Below are 20911 nucleotides of genomic sequence, written 5' to 3' on the forward strand. Positions count from 1 at the left end.
TTCCCCAGTTTTGTGGCTAACATTTATCTCTCATCCAATACCTAAAAACAGATTATCTAGTTATTATCACATTGCCGTTTATGGGAGCTTGCTGTCCGCAAATTGACTGCCATGTTCCCTACAATAGTGACTACACTTAAAAAGTACTTAATTGGCTGTAAAGCGCTTTGGGATATCCTGAGCTTGTGAAAGGCACTATATAAATCCAAGTCTTTCTTCCTTTTCGTTTTACCTAAATATTACTTAAAGCTTGCGGCTGGCGCCAAGTTTTGCAGGAATACAAAATGTTTGGAGAATAGCTATAAAGATCAATAGAAACTTAACTGAACGTATGGCATTAAAAGGAGATCATTATTGTAAGGGGTGAAAAGCATGTTCAATGACTTCAATTACAAAATGTTTTTAAAACCCTTCCCTGTGTGTACGGAGTGACCCAGCCCCGATGGTTACTCCCCGCTCCATCACAAGACTTCCCCTGGGCCTACTCAGCTTTGTTGTGAATAGAAATTGTTGTTTTTTCAACACTAGAAAAATCCCAACCCCACCAAATGTAACCTGTGGATTACTTACATACCATCTCTGACTTTTAACAATGAATTAGATTAATTAATAATTAGATTAATTAATAATTCGATTAATTCCGACAAAGCATGGTAACCTCCATATTCCAGGGACAGGAAAAATTAATTGGGGTTCCTGCTTCTGACAGAGATCTAGAAACCCCATCTGGAAAGTGCACATATGTGGATGATGAGAGAGGATAGGGCTCGGCTATGATGCATCTCTATAGTTGAATGCTTTAAAAACATTCGTTTTCTACTCGCAAGTAATCGATGGCTTCTTTGGCAAGTTACTGGAGAAGACAACTGTAGATCCACATTGTATCTTCAGGAGAGGAGAAAAGAAAGTTGGGCGGGGGGCGGGGGGGGAGGGGGGGGGGGAGGTGGGGAAGGTTTCCATGAGTTTTGAACACTGGCCTCAATGACTAGGCCTCAAACCTTTACATCGAATCATACAGCACAGAAGGAAGCCATTTTGCCCATCATGCCTGTGCTGGCTGTCTAAAAGAGCCATCAATGAGTCTCACTCCCCTGCTCTTTCCCCATAGCCCTGCAAATTTTTCCTATTTAAAGTACATATCCAATTCCCTTTTGAAAATTACTATTGAATCTGCTTCGACCGCCCTTTCAGGCAACACATTCCAGATCATAACTCGCTGAGTAAAGAAACAATCTCCTCAGCTCCCCGCTTTCTTTCACTCCATTGCAATCTATTTTTGTCTATCTCATCATTATTACTAGGGTCGCATTCCCTCTGAGCTTTCTTTGCTTGTTCCTCCAAATATGTCTTCATACACGCACTTCCTAATTTTTTCCATCCTCCACTGTGTTGAGACCCATTGTACCATCTCCTACCACTTTCCTGCGACTTGAAAACCGTGAAAATTTTCACTCAACCTTCCCTTCCTCCATTTAGAGCTGTTGAAAACCCAAGGTGCCATGTAACCTCTGATCTTGACTTATTTTGCCCTCTCGCCTGTTGTTTTCAAGCCCAGGTGCTGTCCTGCGGACTCAGAGCCGTGACCCTTTACCCAAGTTTCTCAATTTAAATACATAAAGTAGGAACAAAAGCAGATCTGTATAAACTCAAAATCAACAGCTTTAATATTAAACAATTAATCTTATTTAAGTTCACAGTTATTTAAAAAAAAATCATGAAATCACATTAATTCAAAAATGGTTTTTAAGTCACAGGGTGCACTGCCACATAGTGGTACACTGCTTTATATACACATCATCTCAAATATTTCTGAACCTAAAGTTGAGAATTAAGTAAATACATTTCACCAACACCAACATTTTTATTTGCAACTCAAAAACTTTCAATAAAAGTTCATCAAAAAATAGTACCTTATTTGGCATTTTAAATACTGTCAAATCCATCCAATGTCATCTTGAACAGAGGCCACTTTTTGAAGTCATTTTCCTTTGGTTTATAATTTACCAATTTTATTTATATTTTAAGTGTGACACATACTCATTGACCCAAAGGATAACATGTACAGAGAAATACTGTACATAAAAGTTACAACATGGAAACAGGCCATTCGGCCCAACCAGTCCACATCAGCCTCTACCCTCCATGCAAGCAAATAATCCTAATCACATTTACCTGCCCTGTTCCCATATCCCTCTATCCTCATCCACCTCTCCAATCTAATCTTGAATGTTGACATAGTTTCTGTCTCAGTTACTAACTCTGGAAGTGAATTCCACATCCTCACAATTCTCTGTCTAAAGAAAATTCTCTTGCTCTCTGTTCTAAATCTTACGTTTGATCTTGTATCTATACCCCTTCATTTTAGGCCATGGCCTTTTGTTCCAGGCATGTTGGAGGGTGCCATTTTTTTCAAGCTTTGCGCACAGCATGAACATCAAACATGAACTCCCTAGAGCAGATGATGACATTAATTAGATGCAAAGTGGCAGTTTCCGTCTGTAATAATTGAAAAAGTTACAAACTCACATTTGGGCCTAGTTTGTACAGCTGGATCCAGTCTATATTCCTACTCTAAATCATTTCATGTGCCTGTTACAACCCATTATGACTGGCTCCCTGGTTATTTCGGTATACACACAAACAGATGTGACCATCAATTATCTAGCCTCTTAGTGACTGCTCAGTTAGTATTCTTCCATGCAATTCAACCCCTCTCCACTGATATGATTCCAACAATGTACCTCGAACCCCAAGAGAAGCACCCCCTATTGTACTGATGTGTCACTTCATTTTCCCAAATTCTGTATCTTGTGGCCTCTCTGGAGAGATACTGTCAAATCTGTGCAACTTAATGCTCAATTTGGACTCATACCCACTATAAACTGCCATGAGAGCGCTCAACTTTATTTTACAAAGGACACTGGTGAATCTGTTTCTGATAGTTACTTAACAACATTCGACACCGAGCCGCATGAAGAGATATTGGGACAGGTGACCAAAACCTTGGTCAAAGAGGTAGGTTTTAAGGAGCAACTTAAAAGGAGGAGAGGTAGAGAAGCTGAGAGGTTTAGGGAGGGAATTCCAGAGCTTAGGGCCTGGGCAGGTGAAGGCACGGCCTCCAATGGTGGAGCGATGAAAATCAGGGATGCGCAAGAGGCCAGAACTGGAGGAGGACTGAGATCTCAGAGGGCCGTAGGGCTGAAGGAGGCTACAGAGCTTTCTGTGATGCAACTAGGGGCTGAGCCAACAACTCTTTGTGCCGGCAAAGGCTGAAGCCGCAGATGATGCAGTGGCCCTGCACGTTGAACATCATAGCAACGGGGGTCTGGGCGGTTGCATAGCAACAGTCATCAGAACTGCTAAGTTTCTGATTTCAGCACAGTGCAATGGAGAGAGGCTGAAGAGGCACTGGGTGCTTTTCTAAGCAAGGCAGTAAATCAAAGGGAGTGTTTCTCTTGGCACACTCTAGTGCACTTCCTGGGGAGTCGTACATAGAATTACAAGAAATCGCAACACAGAACAGGCCATTCAGCTCAACGCGTCCCTGTTGGTGTTTATTCTCCACATGAGCAGTAGTCCGAATCTGAAGCACCCGCCCTGTTTCCCACATCCCTCTATCTCTCTTTCCTTCAACCATCTCTTAAAGCAACACTGGCAGAAACCTGGCAGCTGGTCACCAGGCTGCACCCAGGTAGTGCCTAGCTCAGGAAGACCATGAGAAATGGAAGAAAACAGAGATATTTGGTAGAGTCTGGGAAGGAAGAAAAACACATACATGGACGCACCCACCACGACGATATCTTCACCTCAACAGGCGGCTGAATCTAAATTGCTCTGAATCAAAGGGGGTGAATTTGGAAACTTTCGTATTCACCCGGTTCTGCCTAGTTTTGAAATTTAAAAGATGATTCAATCTGCTCTAAAGCCCTCAGAATTCCTCATCCCCTCTGTCTGGCCAGGTTTGATCACAGTCTCAGAGGTGCAAAAATGGTGTTTTGATACGCAGTGTGCAGATCAACTTTGAAATCTCATATCTACAGTTTGGCCTAAATTAGGGTGTGACCTTCAATAACACCGTAATAAGGCAAAGATTATTGGAGTTATTTGAAATCATGGAATCTTGCCAACATGATTTCACAAACCTTCAGTTTACAAGCCGGCAGGGATTCAGACAGGAAAATGTTGTGAAGTTTGTTTGTATTCAAAGATCTTTTTAAATCCATAATTTGTACATCGAGGAAAAAAAACAAAATAACGGTACTGTTTTGTCAAAATCCATTTCTGATATAAGTGCCTTGAAATTAGACTCTTCACACATTAGATGCTTCATCCACTATTTTAACGGAGGAGTCGGCCCATTTATTTTAAACAGGTTAGCGTCTCTGTTAAACAGCAGGTAAAGAATTTTCATACAAGTTTCATGTGCTACTATTCAAAGAGCCAATTTTCAAGGCCAAAATTATAATTTAAAAATACAAAAAAATGTACAAAAATAAATGGTGCTTTGCAATAGCCTGTACACATTTTACTACTGGAGACTTTCACTAGTTGTACAATTTTGTTATTAATTCAATCAACTCCGGATAAAGATGGACTTGATTCCAAATACAATTCTCATCCATGCTTAGAATCCAAATAATTCAAACTACTTCTCATTCACTCCAATTCCACATAACTCTTTGACCCAAGCAGAACATTTAAATACAAAGCACTTGCCCAATTATCTGCATTTCTAACACTGAACCCAGTGCAATCAACTTATTGTCAGGTTTAATCTGGAGACAGCAGCACATCTTAGAAATGACAGGCTTCAGTTCAGTATTTTATGTGCCTTTTTAGAGCGATTTACTGACGATTCAATGGGCTGTGAGACACAGATTAGCAAATCAAGCAGTTTTACCTGCAGTTTTTAAAAATCCTAAACGAAGCAGAACATCTCCTGGCAAACGAGTTATAGTATCATAGTAGGTACAGCACAGAAGGAGGCCATTCGGCACATCGTGTCCGTGCTGGCTCCTTGAAAGAGCTATCCAATTAGTCCCACTCACCTGCTCTTTCCCCATGGCCCTACAATTTTTTTTCCTTCAAGTATTTATCCAATTCCCTTTTTGAAAGTTACTACTGAATCTGTTTCCCACCACCCTTTCAGGCAGTGCATTCCAGATCATTACAACTCGCTGCATAAAAAAATGTAACGTTTAGCAGAATTGAATTCTACTGTGAATTTTCTTTCTTAAGTGAGAACATAGATCCAACATATATCGTGGCTCAAAAACACAAGCAGTGGAGGGTGCAGAGAAGAGCTACAAGACTGATTCCAAGTCAAAGCGGATTAATCAAAAGGAACAATTAGAGAAGCTTGGATGGTACCATCGAGAGAGGGAGCAGTTAATGGTGGACCTTACTGAGATGTATATAATAAATGTAACAGAAAAGAGAAACTCATATTTCTTTAAAATAGGTAGCAAGAGTAGGACCAGGAGACATCGAGCTAATTAAGAGAGAAGTAAATTTAAAACAGATATTAGGGAATGTTTCTTTACTCAAAGAGTGATCAATCTGCCAGACAGGGTAGTCCATACAAAAATGTAGCTGGATGCTGTAATCGGAGAGTTAAGGTACCACAGGGATTAACTCTGATGGTCTGAATGGCTGTGTTCATTATTCAAACTGACTGGGAACTGAGTGGTGAGTTAACTAACAGCTCTTTAATGGCTAATTCCCTTCTCCCAGCAGGATTGGCTCTTGTACAGAGTAGATCGTGGGATATTGTGGACGCACGGCTCGTGATTTTCTGTCCATTAATTTTAATCTGCAAGTGGTAATGCTTGATGCAAGCGTGGAATCATCAGGTGATGAGACACCACAAATAGTTTTAAACTGCTGCTGAAACCTTGTCTGCTCGTAAAAAGTAAAAGGTGAGATTCATGCTTTTTAATATCCAGGTGAACGGGGAGGGGGAGGGGAAAAGGAGGAACAGAGATGCAAGCAACAGTTAAATGCTTCCTCACAAACAGGGGAAAAGACTAGAAAATGAGGCTAGAAACAGAGGCATGGTGACAGATTAGTCACCCACTTATTCATTGCAGTGTAAGGGTCCAGCAAAATGGGAGAGTAAAATAACTGCAAATGTTAGATTTTTCTTTGTTAAATCTTACTGGCAAATGGCCTCTTACGCATGCACGAACAGTGGAGATGTCTAATCTTCATAAATATCTAACACAGTACAACTGTAAAAACAAAAGCAGCCAGCAGCCAGTTGCAAAAACAGGTACCATTTACCAATATTAGCAGCACAATATTTTTAACCTTATAACTTTTTAATTAACTACAAAATGTTTCATCAAGGGAGCAGTACCTGGTTCATAGCTCATTGTTTGTACTGAATGGTAAACTGAATTTAACCACTGGAAATGAAAAATTAATGAGAGCAAAGTCGTTGAATCGAACTTTGTTTTTGGTCACATAGCACTTCGGGTGTGCACAATTGGTTTCACCACAGCTCATTCGTTTCCTTTACAAAGGTAGAAATACTACATCTAATTGAGGATGTCATTTCACAGTTCCTTGTCTTTCCTGCAATGCCACTTTGTTTTCTATGATTCTTGTGGCAGAAAACTGCAGGGGCCTATACAAACCATTGGATCTTATTGTTGCTCAGAATTCAGGGTAAAATTACATTACTGAGGATAAACATTTCTTGCTTAAAGCCACTAACCTTCCTCTTTCCTCCACCAAAAAGAAAATCATTATTGTCTGGGTGTGCACAGGACCATTGGTTCCTTTTGGACAAAACTCTCAGTAGCAAAGATGTCATAACAACTTAGGAGATCAATGTCCTTTCCTACAGATTGCATTGGCCACAGAAATTAGCAGAAACAGATTACAGGAGGGGAAATACTGAGGGAGAAATAGTAACTTAATTATGAGAATGAGAATGTTTAAAAATAACATTCTCTTGAAATTCAAGTCAATGTTTTGAACAGATTTATCAACAAGAGCAGCAGAATGTAATCAGTCTGAATCCAGGTCTTGTTCATCATCAGTAGTGTCCACCGCAGGGAAAGGTTGACCGTTCCCCAAATTCACATAAGTTACTTGCAAGTTGATATAGTGCTCTCCGTCCAACATGGATTGAATTTCTTCGATTTCATAGACAAGTTCAGTAAATTTTGGACGCAGCTCGGGCTTTGGATCCCAGCAACGCAGCATAATATCAAACCTACGCAAGAAAGAGTGCAATTAAAATAAAGCTCGCCCTGAGGGTCACATTACACTCTAGCACTTTAGGATTGGTGCGTAATGGACCATCCACTCCACTGTTTCCACACCACCGTTCCTGCCAAACCTTCCCAATTCAGTGTTCATTAATTATTCTATGTAAGCTCCCATCCATGTAGCAGGCTACTGCTGGAAGCTCATAGACTAGGAGGCAGGATTTTCTGCACTGCTGCAGATACTTAAAGAGCTGCAGGCAAAGTTTAAAGTGCTTACTTTTTCTCTCCCTTTCCCCACGGTGCATTGACAGATTAATCTGTAGTTGATACAAAAGCCTTGCGAGTGGGAACAGATAGTAATTTTTAAATGCAGAAATGAAAGCAAATGGGTGTCAAACTTGATAACCATTATAATGTGCCTGGATTCCAATATTAATATGTGATTGATGAAGGTCAGAAAGTCAGCCTGATTCACTGGGATACATGTGCCACACAGAGGAGCACTTTAAGCAAAAGGTGGCAAAACCCACCCTTTCTGAAGCCTGGGGTCCCCGCAGTAGTACGGTGACCAGAATTGTATGCAGTACTGTGGCACGAGCTCACGATTAAGCCCTGGGACTGATGTGCTATCTCTCTGGCTCTGCACACACTGAAATCTTGTTTGCCTTCTTTATTGTTGTTGCATACTGTGTTGAGGTTAATAGCTAGCTAGCCAACAGTATCCCAAGATCGCTCTACTATGTTGTGTCCTGTACTTTCCTCCTGCTTATCTTAAGCAGCTTTTGTATTGACTTAGTGCACTGCTAGTGCCACTGGCTCCTGAACATGCATATCTGGCACAACCAGCATCAGTGCCAAAATAAACTTGCCAAGTTTGCCACGGCTGGTGCCCAGGAAGACCCAGTAAAAAAAGGGTCATCTCAGCCGCCGGCCATAGCGAGTTTATTTTTGTTGTAGCTGCCAGCTGCATGAGACCTGTACACCAGGAGTCAGCGGCAACAGCATGGTCCTAAGCAGCTTTACATTTCTATTGCCAATTCATGTTTCCCAGTTCTAAGATGCTTTAGCATTACAGGAAGGCAGGTGCACCATAGTCATGGTTGTCAGCTGCACCGGATGGCCAAATCAATGCCAAATTTACCACTGGAACAAAGGCACTAGTTCCAACTCTTCAATACGTGATGCTGGTTCTGCAGGTTTGCACTCTGGGGCCTGGAAATTTAGGGGCGCCCAATTTTGAGCACTCGGGAGGAGTGCCGGGTAATTACCCAGCGCCAGGATGGTGATATTCAAGGCGCCCTTGATATTAGGCCTCGGATCTCAGTCATAGAGCTGGCATGATGTGGCATTAGAGCCCACTGCAGTGGACCTCAGGTTAAGTGGGTTTGGGGTCAACGCGGGGCCTAATGACTGCTTCACCCATGGGTAAAGGACATGTCTTGTTTGTCCTAACCCAACATGACGGGCGGCATACTTCCAGTCGGGAGTGTGCACGCGCTTCCTGCCCGCCATTTTATGGTCTTAGTAGGCCGCGTAGCACCTGAAAAACGGGCACTACACGACCCAATTTCTAGGCCTGGGTCTCCCTTTGCGCAGCAGGGCCCAGCACACCTACAGAGACTGCCACTCAACCCCAGTGTATGAGGCAGCACAGAGATCCTGTCCTGGGACATCGACCGATAAAATCAAGTAAAAGTACAGTCTTGCGAAGTCACTTAAATAATTTGCATTTACAGAAATGGTTTGAGCCATTTGGAATGGCTGAATCTCATAATTTAAGATTGGAGTGAAATTTTAGAAATTTCATTAACAAATGGAATGAAGATGAATTCTGCCTTCAACATTAAAGCAAAACAAAGAAACACCATGTGCAAAACACTCACAGCTCATTTGGGCAGTATTCTGGCTGAGGCAATCTTCTCCCCTTTAACAAGTATCGCGTGACATCATAAGGATCTATCTCGGGGTATGGCGGTGCCCCTCGAGTTAGCAGCTCCCACAGCAACACTCCAAAGGACCACTAAATAGAACAATATCGACAGATGTCAATAAATCTGTAAATGACAATAGAAATGACACAAAATGACACTGGATAAATAGCAATGGATTTCCAAGGGTGTCGATGTTATAAATGAGGTTTGATCACTTCCTCTAACTCTTTGCCACTCTTCCAACATTCTACAAGGTAATTAAAAATACATTAAAGGGTTTAATTTCTTCTGGTAGTGTGCCAGTTAACATGTTTGTGTAAAAGCCCTTTGAGTGCCATTTTAACAGTTACAAATCCATTAATTTTAATTGAAAATTAGGTTAATGATGACTTGAAATGGTTCACAATGGAATTTTACACAACGCTTTATGTACAGGTTCAGTCATGGATATTTGATTTGGTGCAAGATAGCAGAACAAGGGAACACAAGTATAAATCAGTGGTGGGCAAATTATTTGAAACAATTCTGAGGGTCAGTATTAATCAAGGACAGTCAGCATAGATTTGTTAAGGGAAGATCGTGTCTGACTAACTTGATTGAATTTTTTGAAGAGGTAACAAGGAGGGTCGATGAGGGTGGCGTGTTTGATGTAGTCTACATGGATTTTAGCAAGGCTTTTGACAAGGTCCCACATGGCAGACTAGTTAGGAAAGTAAATGCCCATGGGATCCAAAGGAAATTGGCAAGTTGGATCCAAAATTGGTTCAGTGGCAGGAAGCAAAGGGTAATGGTCGATGGGTGTTTTTTTGACTGGAAGGCTGTTTCCAGAGGGTTCTGCAGGGCTCAGTACTGTGTCCCTCGCTTTTTGTGGTATAGATCGATGATTTAGACTTAAATGTAGGGGGCATGATTAAGAAGTTTGCGAATGATACAAAAATTGGCCATGTGGTTGATAGTGAGGAGGAAAGCTGTAGACCGCAGGAAGATATCAATGGTCTGGTCAGATGGGCAGAAAAGTGGCAAATGAAATTCAATCTGGAGAAGTGTGAAGTAATGCATTTGGGGAGGGCAAACAAGGCAAGGGATACACAATAAATGGGAGGATTCTGAGAGGTGTAGAGGAAGTGAGGGATCTTGGAGTGCATGTCCACAGAACCCTGAAGGTAGCAGGACAGGTAGATAAGGTAGTTAAGAAGGCACACGGGATACTTTCCTTTATTAGCTGAGGCATAGAATATAAGAGCAGGGAGGTTATGCTAGAACTGTATAAAACACTAGTTAGGCCACAGCTTGAGTGCTGCATACAGTTCTAGTCACCACATTACAGGAAAGATGTGATTGCACTAGAGAGGGTACAGAGGAGATTTACAAGGATGTTGCCAGGACTGGAGAATTTTAGCTATGAGAAAAGATTGGGTAGGCTGGGGTTGTTTTCTTTGGAAAAGAGGAGGCTGAGGGGAAGATTTAATTGAGTTGTATAAAATTATGGAGGGGCCTAGATAGAGTGGATAGGAAGGACTTATTTCCCTTAGCAGAGAGGTCAATAACCAGGGGGCATAGATATAAAGTAATTGGTAGAAGGATTAGAGAGGAGCTGAAGAGAAATATTTTTACCCAAAGGGCGGTAGGGGTCTGGAACTCGCTGACTGAAAGGGTGGTAGAGGCAGAAACCCTCATCGCATTTAAACGGTGCTTGGATGTGCACTTTAAGTGCAGCGACCTACAAGGCTACGGACCAAGCTGGAAAGTGGGATCAGGCTGGATAGCCGTTTTTCGGCCAGCACTGACACGATGGGCTGAATGGCCTCCTTCTATGCCTTAAATTTCTATGATTCAATGAAGCTGAAGAGGATTGGTTTCAGATGGGAGGTTGGATGCTTTTTGGAATAGCTTACCAAGGGAGGTTATAGGGGCAAGTAGCTTAGATCTCTTCAAGGTCAAATTGGATGAGTATCTTGTAAAGAAACACAAAGCAGACTAGATGGGCCTACAGTTTTTCCAGCTTCTAGATTTCCCATGTTTTTATGAAATGCAGCTGTGCTTTGACCAAACCATAATCACAGAGTAGGTGGGTGTGTGGTTACGCCTATTACCCACTGTGCATTTAGGTTTTCATTCAGTTGTGTAATGAGCAAGGCAACAGATTTATGGTTTTCATGCAAGAATGGTTGGAATTGAAATCCTCAACACACCAGTAAAAACCATGCAATCCTATGTAACAAAAATAGGATTTGACTTATTCGGTAACCAAGAGATCAAAAAAGATATTAAAACATTTAAGATAGAAAAGGGGGAGATAATTGAACAACTAATCAAACTTAGGGAGGTTGACTACAACAACAATAATACAACTTGCATTTATATGTGCCTCTAACATAGTAAAATGTCCCAAAGCGCTTGGAGGACATTAATAAACTTGCAGAATGAGCGTGTAATTTGCAAATGAATTTTAATATAGCTAAGTGTGGGGTGGTGCATTTTGGTAGGAAGAATGAGGCCACATATTGCTTAGATAATAAGAGTCTAAACGGGAAAGAGGAGCAGAGGGATCTGGGGGTACAGATACACAAATCACTAAAAGCAGCGAAGCAGGTTAATAAGGCCGTAAAAAGGCAAATCAAGCACAAGAGTTCATTTCTGGACAGAGAGAATTGAAAAGCAAAGAAGTTATGTTAAACTTGTATAGAACCTTGTTCGACCACACTTGGAGCACTGTGAACAGTTCTGGTCTCGAATATTATAAAAAGGATACAGAGGCATTGGAGAGGGTGCAAAAAAGATTCACAAGGATGATACCAGAAATGAGAGGATATCCTTATCAGGAAAGGCTGAACAGGCTGGGACTCTTCTCTGGAAAGGAGAAGGCTGAGGGGTGACGTGATAGAGGTCGTTAAGATAAACAATAGGCTTTGATAGGGAGACGTGGAGAAAATGTTTCCATTTGTGGGGGGAGTCCAAAATTAGAGGTCATAAATATAAAATAGTCGCTAATAAATCCAATAAGGGAATTCAGGAGAAACTTCTTTACCCACAGAGTGGTAAGAATGTGGAACGTGCTACCACAAAGAGTAGTTGTGGTGAATAGCATAGATGCATTTAAGGGGAAGCTAGATAAGCACATGGGGGAGAAAGGAATAGAAGGGTATCCTGTTAGGGTTAGATGAAGTAGGGAGGGAGAAGGGCTCATGTGGAGCATAAATGTTGGCATAGACCAGATGGGCCGAATGGCCTGCTTCTGTGCTGTAGTTTCAATGTAATTCGATGTAAAGCATCGGTGGTGCTGGCCATGAGTTGCTGGAGTGTACTACATGCCTGGCAGGCAGAGGGGGAGAAAGTAGAGTCATAGAGGCTATCATTCTCTTCTTCCCACTCTCTAGGGAATCATTGTTGCAACGTTCCTAGATGAAGAGACCTGGAGGGGGCTCATCTGCCCACCCCTTCAACTGGAGGATAGTGTGCGACACAGAGATACCTTACGAGAGGTAGACAGCAACACACTGTACAATATAAAGCATGGTCAGGGATGAATTTGAGTTGTTTGGAGGACACGTGGACCTCAGGCTCATGTGTCTAGCACTTTCCTCCATCACGATGATCGCACTTGGATTCACACCTCTGGTACCCTACACAGCACATTGGTAATCTCAGTTTTTTAATCCTAGGGAGGCACCAAGTGGAGGGCCAGCCATTCACTCACACATAGTACTGGTGGAAGTATGGCAGCATGCATTCACCGTATCACCAGTTGGTGACGAGAGACCCAAGGAAGAGAGAAAATAAAAGGTTTTATGCGCAACTACACACAGCCATGTTATTCTATGAAGTAGGCTGGCAATACATGACAGAAGTGCCCAATAGAACATAGGCAACCTACCACATCAGATTTAGTTGTGAATTTTTGGGTCTGCAGACTTTCGAGTGCCATCCATTTCACAGGTAACTTGGCTTTCCTATGGTCTTGAATGCTGTAATACTCTTTATCCAAAACATCTCGTGCCATCCCAAAGTCTGCCACCTTCACTACATATGACTCACCCAGCCTAAAGCATTCGAAGAAAAACACACGTCAACGGAGTGGATCTGCTCAATAAACAGGAAATCTTAAAGTGCAATTTCAGTAGCTAGTACTTTAAGAGAGGAACTTCCCATCAGTATCTCTTTTCAAAAAAAAGATTAACCCTTACTTTTCTTTGCCAAGTTATCTCGTTTGAGAGTGATTGGCAGACCAGGAAACTTATCCAATACTCATACTCAAATATTTGATGCTGAAAAATCACATTATCGATTGCTCTTATATATAACTTGACTTTATGATCTTCAGAGTCCTGTCCCCAACAGACTATAAACAGCCTTTTAACCCAGTTTCTAACCACGGACCAATTAACTGATGTTACTCGCACATCCAAAAGTGAAATTTCTTTTGAAGGAGCACTCGTTCTTTTTTACTCCCCCTAATTTTCTCTCTTCGACTCCTAAAGCCATGATGCTTGCTGAAAGTTTGGTTTCTGGCTGGCCTCTGGTACCATGCTCAAGGGGCCATTCTTCACACGTAAGCCTAGAGAGCAGTGTTGGTAGACTATTCAATCATGGAAGACAACATAGTTGAGCCCGATTTTGTCCTCTTCCCATGTCCAGGCATATGTATTTTCCAACGGCAATCGGCAGCTGATGTTTCCCCCTCACGTGGATGGTGATCCTGAGGTCAACTGGGGGCACCCAAATTGATACCTCAACAAGATCAGCTAATTCAATACAGACCGAGAATCTTCTGCTTTGTTTGGATTTGTTCTTGCCTTTACTGATTAGTCCATCAAGGAAGCACTCAGTTCTTTTTTTGGTGGGGGGGGGGGGGGGCGGGGAAAGATGCAAAGTCGAGTGTTTTATTCTCAGTGAAATTATTTTGCTGACTTTATCCATGGGAGGGAACACAGAGAGGGTAGGCGAGAGAGGCTAAGGAAGGCGGACTTCAAAACAAATTGTAAATAACTCAGTACCTCCCACCCCACACATAGTACAATATTTTTTCAGCATTATAATTTACTTTAAATACCAATGTACTTACATGCAGTTTCTCGCTGCAAGGTCTCTATGAACAAATTTCATTAGTGCGAGGTATTCCATTCCCTTGGCAACCTGTAGGCTGAAGCCTATTAAGTCTTTCACTGTTGGATTCTGTACATGAAGGGGGAAAATACAAACACTTGCAATCAGAATCAACACTTGATAGAATTACTGGAGACAGAGCACCTGTCTCTAGTCCTCCATCAATGCCAATCCAAGCTGGCAATTAGGAAGTGTGTGGTACTGTCCTGGGATGAGTTTCATCAATTTTCCCTTTGATTGTGTTTAGATCAGGGGCTCAGTGGAGTGGTGAGAAAAAGTACATTATTGTAAAACAAACTTTACAAAAAGTCTAAATTAAAAAAAACAAAAAAAAAGATCAATACAAAGGAATAATGATGATAACTTAACAGATGATTGGGAGTTTGTTACAACAACAACAACCACTTGCATTTATATAGTGTCTTTAACATAGTAAAATGTTCCAAGGCGCTTCACAGGAGCGATTATCAAACAAAATTTGACACCGGGCCACATAAGGAGATATTAGGACAGGTGAACAAAAGCTTGGTCAAAGAGGTAGGTTTTAAGGAGCGTCTTAAAGGAGGAGAGAGAGGTAGAGAGGCGGAGAGGTTTAGGGAGGGAATTCCAGAGCTTAGGGCCTAGGCAGCTGAAGGCACGGCTGCCAACGGTGGAGCGAAGAAAATCAGGGATGCGCAAGAGGCCAGAATTGGAGGAGTGCATTGATCTCAGAGGGTTGTAGGACTGGAGGAGGTTACAAAGTACAAGAGAATCAATAAATTCTAAATTTTAAGACCTGAGCTGTGCCGTTTCTAAGTCATCAAAGTCTCAACAGCCGGGTTTTTTTTTATAGACAGCAACACACTTGATTGATACTTTTTCAAATTTATAGAAAGTGACTGGCCTCCCCATGCAGCATAGCAAAGATCAGAAGCTGAATTTTCAATGCTGCATTCTACCACTCTGTGGCATAGTCATTGAAAGTGATATTTAACGGAAACTATTAGCTGGGTACGGTGTGTTGGAACCTCATCATCTGTGCCTCATCGATGGCAGTGGCGGTAACAACTTGCGCCCACAACACACTACCGCAATTCGCAAGGGGGAAAATTAGACGCTGAGCTAGTATTGAGAAAGCAATTAGGGTAGTTGACACAAGATGTGATCAAAGAGGCAGATTTCAAGGTGGTGTTTGAAGTTGGGAAGAGATGTAGGAAGACAGAGACAATTCAGTTTGCAAGGTTGATAGTTAAATGATACAGACCGACAGCTCATTAAATCATACTCTTAATTTTTCACAAGATGAGCTTAAGACTAGCTCAGGCGTGCCACCCTAAATAGATCATAACCTCTCTCACTTCCACAAGAATGTAAGGGACAGAGGGCAGAAGGTGGGGGGCGAGGAATGGGTGGAGATTAGCAAAATCAACTTCAGTTGGGACATCTTTGGGCAGGAGTCAGCAGGGGTTGGAGGGGGGATTTTAACTTTTATTGATATTGCAAAATGGTCGATATTGGATTGGCCGCCCATTATACATTGAAGTCAATGGGGCGGCCAATCCAATATTGACTGTTTTGCTCTGTCGACAAAAGTTAAAATTACCCCGTGTCTCAAATCGAGGTCCTGAAAATGAAAGGACAGTGTGCTAACCCACTGCATCACCCTGTTCCTCCTGTCAGTTTATGTCACTGCAGTTTAATTAGTCATTACTTACTCGCTGCTCTTGACGGATAAAATGGCGGAGATCACCATGCTTCATGTATGGTAATATTACCAATGGCAAGCCTTCCTTAGGAAGGAAAATTCCCAGCAAAGACAGAACATTTTCATGGTGGAAATCCTTCATGATAAGACCTTCTTTCAAAAACTGCTCCACCTCAGCAACATCTGAAATTCCTATTGAAATACCACAACACATAAGTATGAATATGCAGTATACAGCAGACTGCAATTTTATTTTGTAATTTTTTTTCCGGGGGCGGGGGGGGGGAGGGGTGGTGGGGGGGTGGGGAAGAGGCTTTTGCACAGTGTTTTTGGTTGCTAAGAGTTGGACTGAGACTTGTGCACTTTGGCCTGGAAATTCCTGGGGCTAAGTGTAAGTGCAGTGGAGCGGAAATCTCAGCCAAGGCTCGAGACCCAGTCCCAAATCGCAGGGCTGGGTCATTTACATAGCCAGGGTGGGCTGTCAGCCCCTGCAAGGGTGCATCAGTGGCAGCCACCCTGGCTAGAGCTGATTAACCATTCTAAGATGGAACAGGTCTGCCCAAGGTCCAAATAGGCTGATGAGAAAAAAATATTCTTAAAAGTCTTCGTCTTCCACTGGATCCACTCCAACTAGAGAAGGTTCTCAATTCCTTCTGGGATCAACTATTTTATTTTAGTAAAGATTTGGGACCTTCAGAAGGCCTCAACAGAACTCATGCTAGATTGTCAAGGGTACAAAGGGGGGAACTTCCAAGGGAAGCCCAGGAACTCTCCCAGTCACACCTCCTGGACGTTGGATAGGGTCAGGTGGTAGATCCATCCACAACACCCCTCCCCCCGAATGGTCTAAAAGGAGATAATTCCCAGCAGAGCTCGGTTTTGTCCCATATCTCAGGTACCTCCAGCAGAAATGGGATTTATCCCTTCTCCAACCCCAAGAATTTTGGAGCCATCACCTCAACAGACCGTTCCAGTTCCCAGTCTCAGTCAGACCATTGGGGAGAGGGGAAATTGGAATGAGAGACAATCTCTATTCTTGTGCACTTTCTGGTGGCTTGCTCAAGAGTGGCATTTGTAGAGACCTCATTGTAGGTTTCTTCCCTACCGCCTTGGTCAGAGAATGGAATGTAATTATCAGGAGATGTAGGGATAAGTGAGGGAAGAGAAAATTTTAAAATGTGGGTGATGGAAGGGGAGGGGGGGGGGGGGAGGTGACTATCTTAACACTGATCCTCATTACTCTGAGGATGTATTTTTGTAAACTAATGACTTCTTTTAAAAAAAACTCAACCCACGTAGGATGGTACTGAACCATAAGACCAAGAATCCCATATTCAATCCCTGGTCTGTGCAAAGCGAGGCAGCTCAAGTATGATGACAGTGGGGGTGCTGTAATTGGGCTTAATGTCACTGGGCTCAGGCGAGGGAGGTTTAAGAGGGGGGCAAAGCAAGCATTGTTTGGAACTGATTGTAATTGTGCAAAAGTGCAATTATGTAGATGTTAGGTGAATTGCCCATCTAGGACGTGCTGGGGGGAGATGGGGGATTGTAAAGGGAGACTAGGCATTTCTCCACATGAATGAACAAATAGATGGGAGTGGGGGAAAGAAAGAGATTGAATAGAAAAAAAGGTTTGCTCATCTTGGACCACACTTGCTTAACTCAACAGCCAGATTACAGTGTAGATGTGTCAAGGGCCACGAAGCAGGTCAAATGGCTGACCTCTTGGATGTGAAATGGTGCATGATGCAAGGAGAGCTAAATTAGGGGAACAGGAGAGAGTTTCCAAAAAATAATTAAGTTAGTACCAAGGGATTAAAAACATCCATAAAACAGTGGCAGTGTGCCAATGGCATCCTTGTACGTACTATTCAAAGACTTCACAGCACAATGAATTTCTTTCTTGTTCTGGCCTCTGTACAGCCCATGGTAAACGCTACCAAAATGTCCTGTAAAGAGAGATAATCATTACTTTAATTTTTTTTTCATTGCATTTGAAATCTTTACTAAAATTAGTGCATTCTGGCTCTCCACCTAGATTTTTCAATAAAACAAAATTCTATTTAACTTTTCTGGTAATTTTGTGGCCAGCTGGGGAGTTTACCATGCACAAAAACCCTTCATCCTACTGTGAAATTCAAATGAGAGGAGTTTCTGTTTGCCTGGTATGGAGTTCACACTCTCTCCCCACAGCTACACCCCACTCACTTAAGCTCAGAGAACCTAGGTGCAAGTAGATTAGTGTCAAGTCTTGCAGACTCCCAACTGTGCTAATGGATTCTGCTGGCGTTTAATTGACCAACATCTCTGCAGCTTACTAGCACAGAGCAGGACTTGGTTCCACTGCAAGGCACGTCACCTTGAAGTCAACCCTGAAGTGACTTTATCTATCTCTTCCACCTTCCCTAAAAAGAATAGGCACTCATTGGTTAGGTCATGGCTCCATGGCATCAACTTATAAATTACCATTACAGCAGGGCAAGTTACATTTTTGATAAAGAAAACTAATTTCTCCCCCAATAAATGTTTAGGTCTGGGCCACCTCCACATCACCATTGTCTCTTTCAAGGTAATACTTGCCCAGAAATTTCTATTCTAATAGCGATGACTTGGAGCTTGCAACTTGTACTTTTTTCTTGGTTGCTCTATTCTTTAGTTCACAAACAATAAAGTCTGGTGCAAGGTCTCTTTATACTGAACTGAGTTGGTTGTCTGTTATTCAGGTAAAATAGTAACTAAAAAAAATAGAAGTAATACAAAAGCTTTTGGTCTGAAAAAATCTCTTTGACAAATACCAATTTATGGTTCAGAAGAAACTTAAAAGTAAGCTGTATGAGGAAGAAATAAAACTTTAATTTACAATTTTTAAAACAATATTTAAATGCAAGATAAAAGTAGAGAATACTAGAAATACACAGTAGGTCCATCAGCATGTGTTCAGAGAAAAGACAGGTTAACTTGGGTGTAGAACATCATCAGAGTTAAATGAGACATCAGGAGAGATGTATAATGGGCGGCTGATCCGATATCACCCGTTTTACACTGTCATCCAAAGTCAAAATTAACCTCAGGGTTTTTCCTTTATAACTGTTAATATAAAAAAGCAGGACTCAAAACCATGCACAGAAAATAAAGTTATACACACAGGGAGCGCACACATACCCGACTTATAGAGAGACAGAATATATATGCATGCAGCCATATTAAGAGTGATCTAAACTGATTTGCATTAGGACCTGCACAGACGTCAGAGAGGGGGAAAAAAGTTGCAATTTTATGCCCTGCCATACAGTGCAATATGGAAAAGTGCCAAACCATTTCCATGAGTAAGTTAATGATTGGGCACATACTAACCTTTGCCAATCACCTGGTCCATGTATGCAGTTAAACATTCGCTTGGGATCAGAACATCTTTCACTTCTTCTAGTAGCTCGGGCCGCAGGATCTCTGTTGTGATTTCTCGAGGACTTAGTAACGGGGCCACTGAACCATCAGCGCTGCCTTTATAAGCAGCACCCCTAAACGTGATTCCACTTGATCCAGACGTTGGGGTGGAAAAGAAGCCTAGCCAAACAAATATTTATGTTAAAATTTTAAAACAAGGCAAGTAATTCTTTGCTTTATTATTTCCTAAAGATTAGCAAATGAGCAATTGCTAGGACATGCTGCCGGAATTCTCTGTAGCTCTGCCAGATATACTACATCTCCCATGGTGTTAGTTTCAGTGTATAAGATGGTGATCGTTACAACCGGAGTGAAGGGAGAGTTCCGTGCGGTTCCATTCTGCGTTCGTAAATTTGCATAAGAAAGGGAAAAAGACTTGCATTTATATAGTGCTTTTCACAACCTCAGGATGTCCCAAAGCGCTTTACAGCCAATGAAGTACTTTTGAAGTGTAGTTACTGAAGTAATATAGGAAACGTGGCAGCCAATTTGCGCACAGCAAGGTCCCACAAACAGCAATGAGATAATGACCAGTTAACCTGTTTTTTTTTTTAAAAAGTGATACTGATTGAGGGATAAATATCGGCCAGGACACCAGGGAGAACTCCCCTGCTCTTCTTCAAAATAGTACCATGTGAAGATAGATTACACAAAAAAAAATGGAATGCAAAACATTCCTGCTTCTGTGCCGCTTCAGTTGTTTTTTAAAAAATGCTCGCTGGGAGTTTTCCATAGGGGCCTACGTAGGAATGGAAAAAGCACACTATGGAAAAAATTCTTAATTTTCAACAAATACATCAATTCAGAAATATCATTCAAGCCAAGAAAACTTGCCTATAAGCCAGAGTCACTAACTATCCCAACCCAATGTATTTCATTTAGTGGGTAATTGCGCAATGCTTCACTCCTGGAACAGAGCCTTGCTACCGATGAGCATGGATTGGAAACTCCAGGATTTAAACCTTGTAAAAATCAAACTAATGTACTCAGTGTGCCGACAAAGCAAAAACGCGCCTTTTTTTTTGCAGAAGGGCTGAATTTGTTGGTGCACTGAGTATAACTGGGGTTAATTGGAGTTCCGCTTTGTTCCAGACTTTAATGCAGTGTGAAAATTTAAGGACATTTCGATTGTCTGCTTCTTATGTGTCCCAAGAGGACTCTCATTACATAGTCTTTCCCATGAAGAATGGGCAATGGGCGAGGTGCCAGAGGACTGCCGGTATTTGTGGAATCGTACCCCCACCAATTTTCCTGTCAGTGCTCCTTGGCTGGGTGTGGTGATTGGAGGAAAAACGGGCATGGAGGATCGCACCCCCAGAAGGGGATCCTGCCCAATTAAATGGTTGGAAAGTGCAAAGGGCTCTATTGTCGGCCTGCGATCTTCCCCGCCCAATCTTTCTCAATGCACTGTGTCCAGGTGATCCAATATGCCCAAGTGCAATGACTGGAAAATGTGCGCCAGTGTGTTCAGGAGAGGATGGGAGAAAATTAGGGTGGGAAAAAGTGTGACCCAAGTGCAATAATCACCCAAA

At 42.1% G+C, this 20911-nt stretch overlaps 1 protein-coding gene across 1 annotated transcript in view; it reads right to left on the reverse strand.

Moving 5' to 3' along the window:
• Positions 1-1641: 1641 nt before the first annotated feature.
• Positions 1642-20911, reverse strand: part of mst1rb (macrophage stimulating 1 receptor b) — a 120426-nt gene continuing 101156 nt past the window's right edge. The window contains exons 15-21 of the mRNA XM_067998479.1: positions 19290-19499; positions 17804-17884; positions 15946-16127; positions 14211-14320; positions 13023-13188; positions 9101-9237; positions 1642-7222 (exon numbers count right to left, since the gene is read on the reverse strand). Of these exons, the coding sequence (XP_067854580.1) occupies positions 7015-7222; positions 9101-9237; positions 13023-13188; positions 14211-14320; positions 15946-16127; positions 17804-17884; positions 19290-19499 (1094 nt within the window). The 3' untranslated portion in view covers positions 1642-7014. The remainder of the gene's footprint in view (positions 7223-9100; positions 9238-13022; positions 13189-14210; positions 14321-15945; positions 16128-17803; positions 17885-19289; positions 19500-20911) is intronic.

This window comes from Heptranchias perlo, chromosome 17, assembly GCF_035084215.1.
Source record: "Heptranchias perlo isolate sHepPer1 chromosome 17, sHepPer1.hap1, whole genome shotgun sequence".
In the NCBI taxonomy this organism is placed as follows: domain Eukaryota; kingdom Metazoa; phylum Chordata; class Chondrichthyes; order Hexanchiformes; family Hexanchidae; genus Heptranchias; species Heptranchias perlo.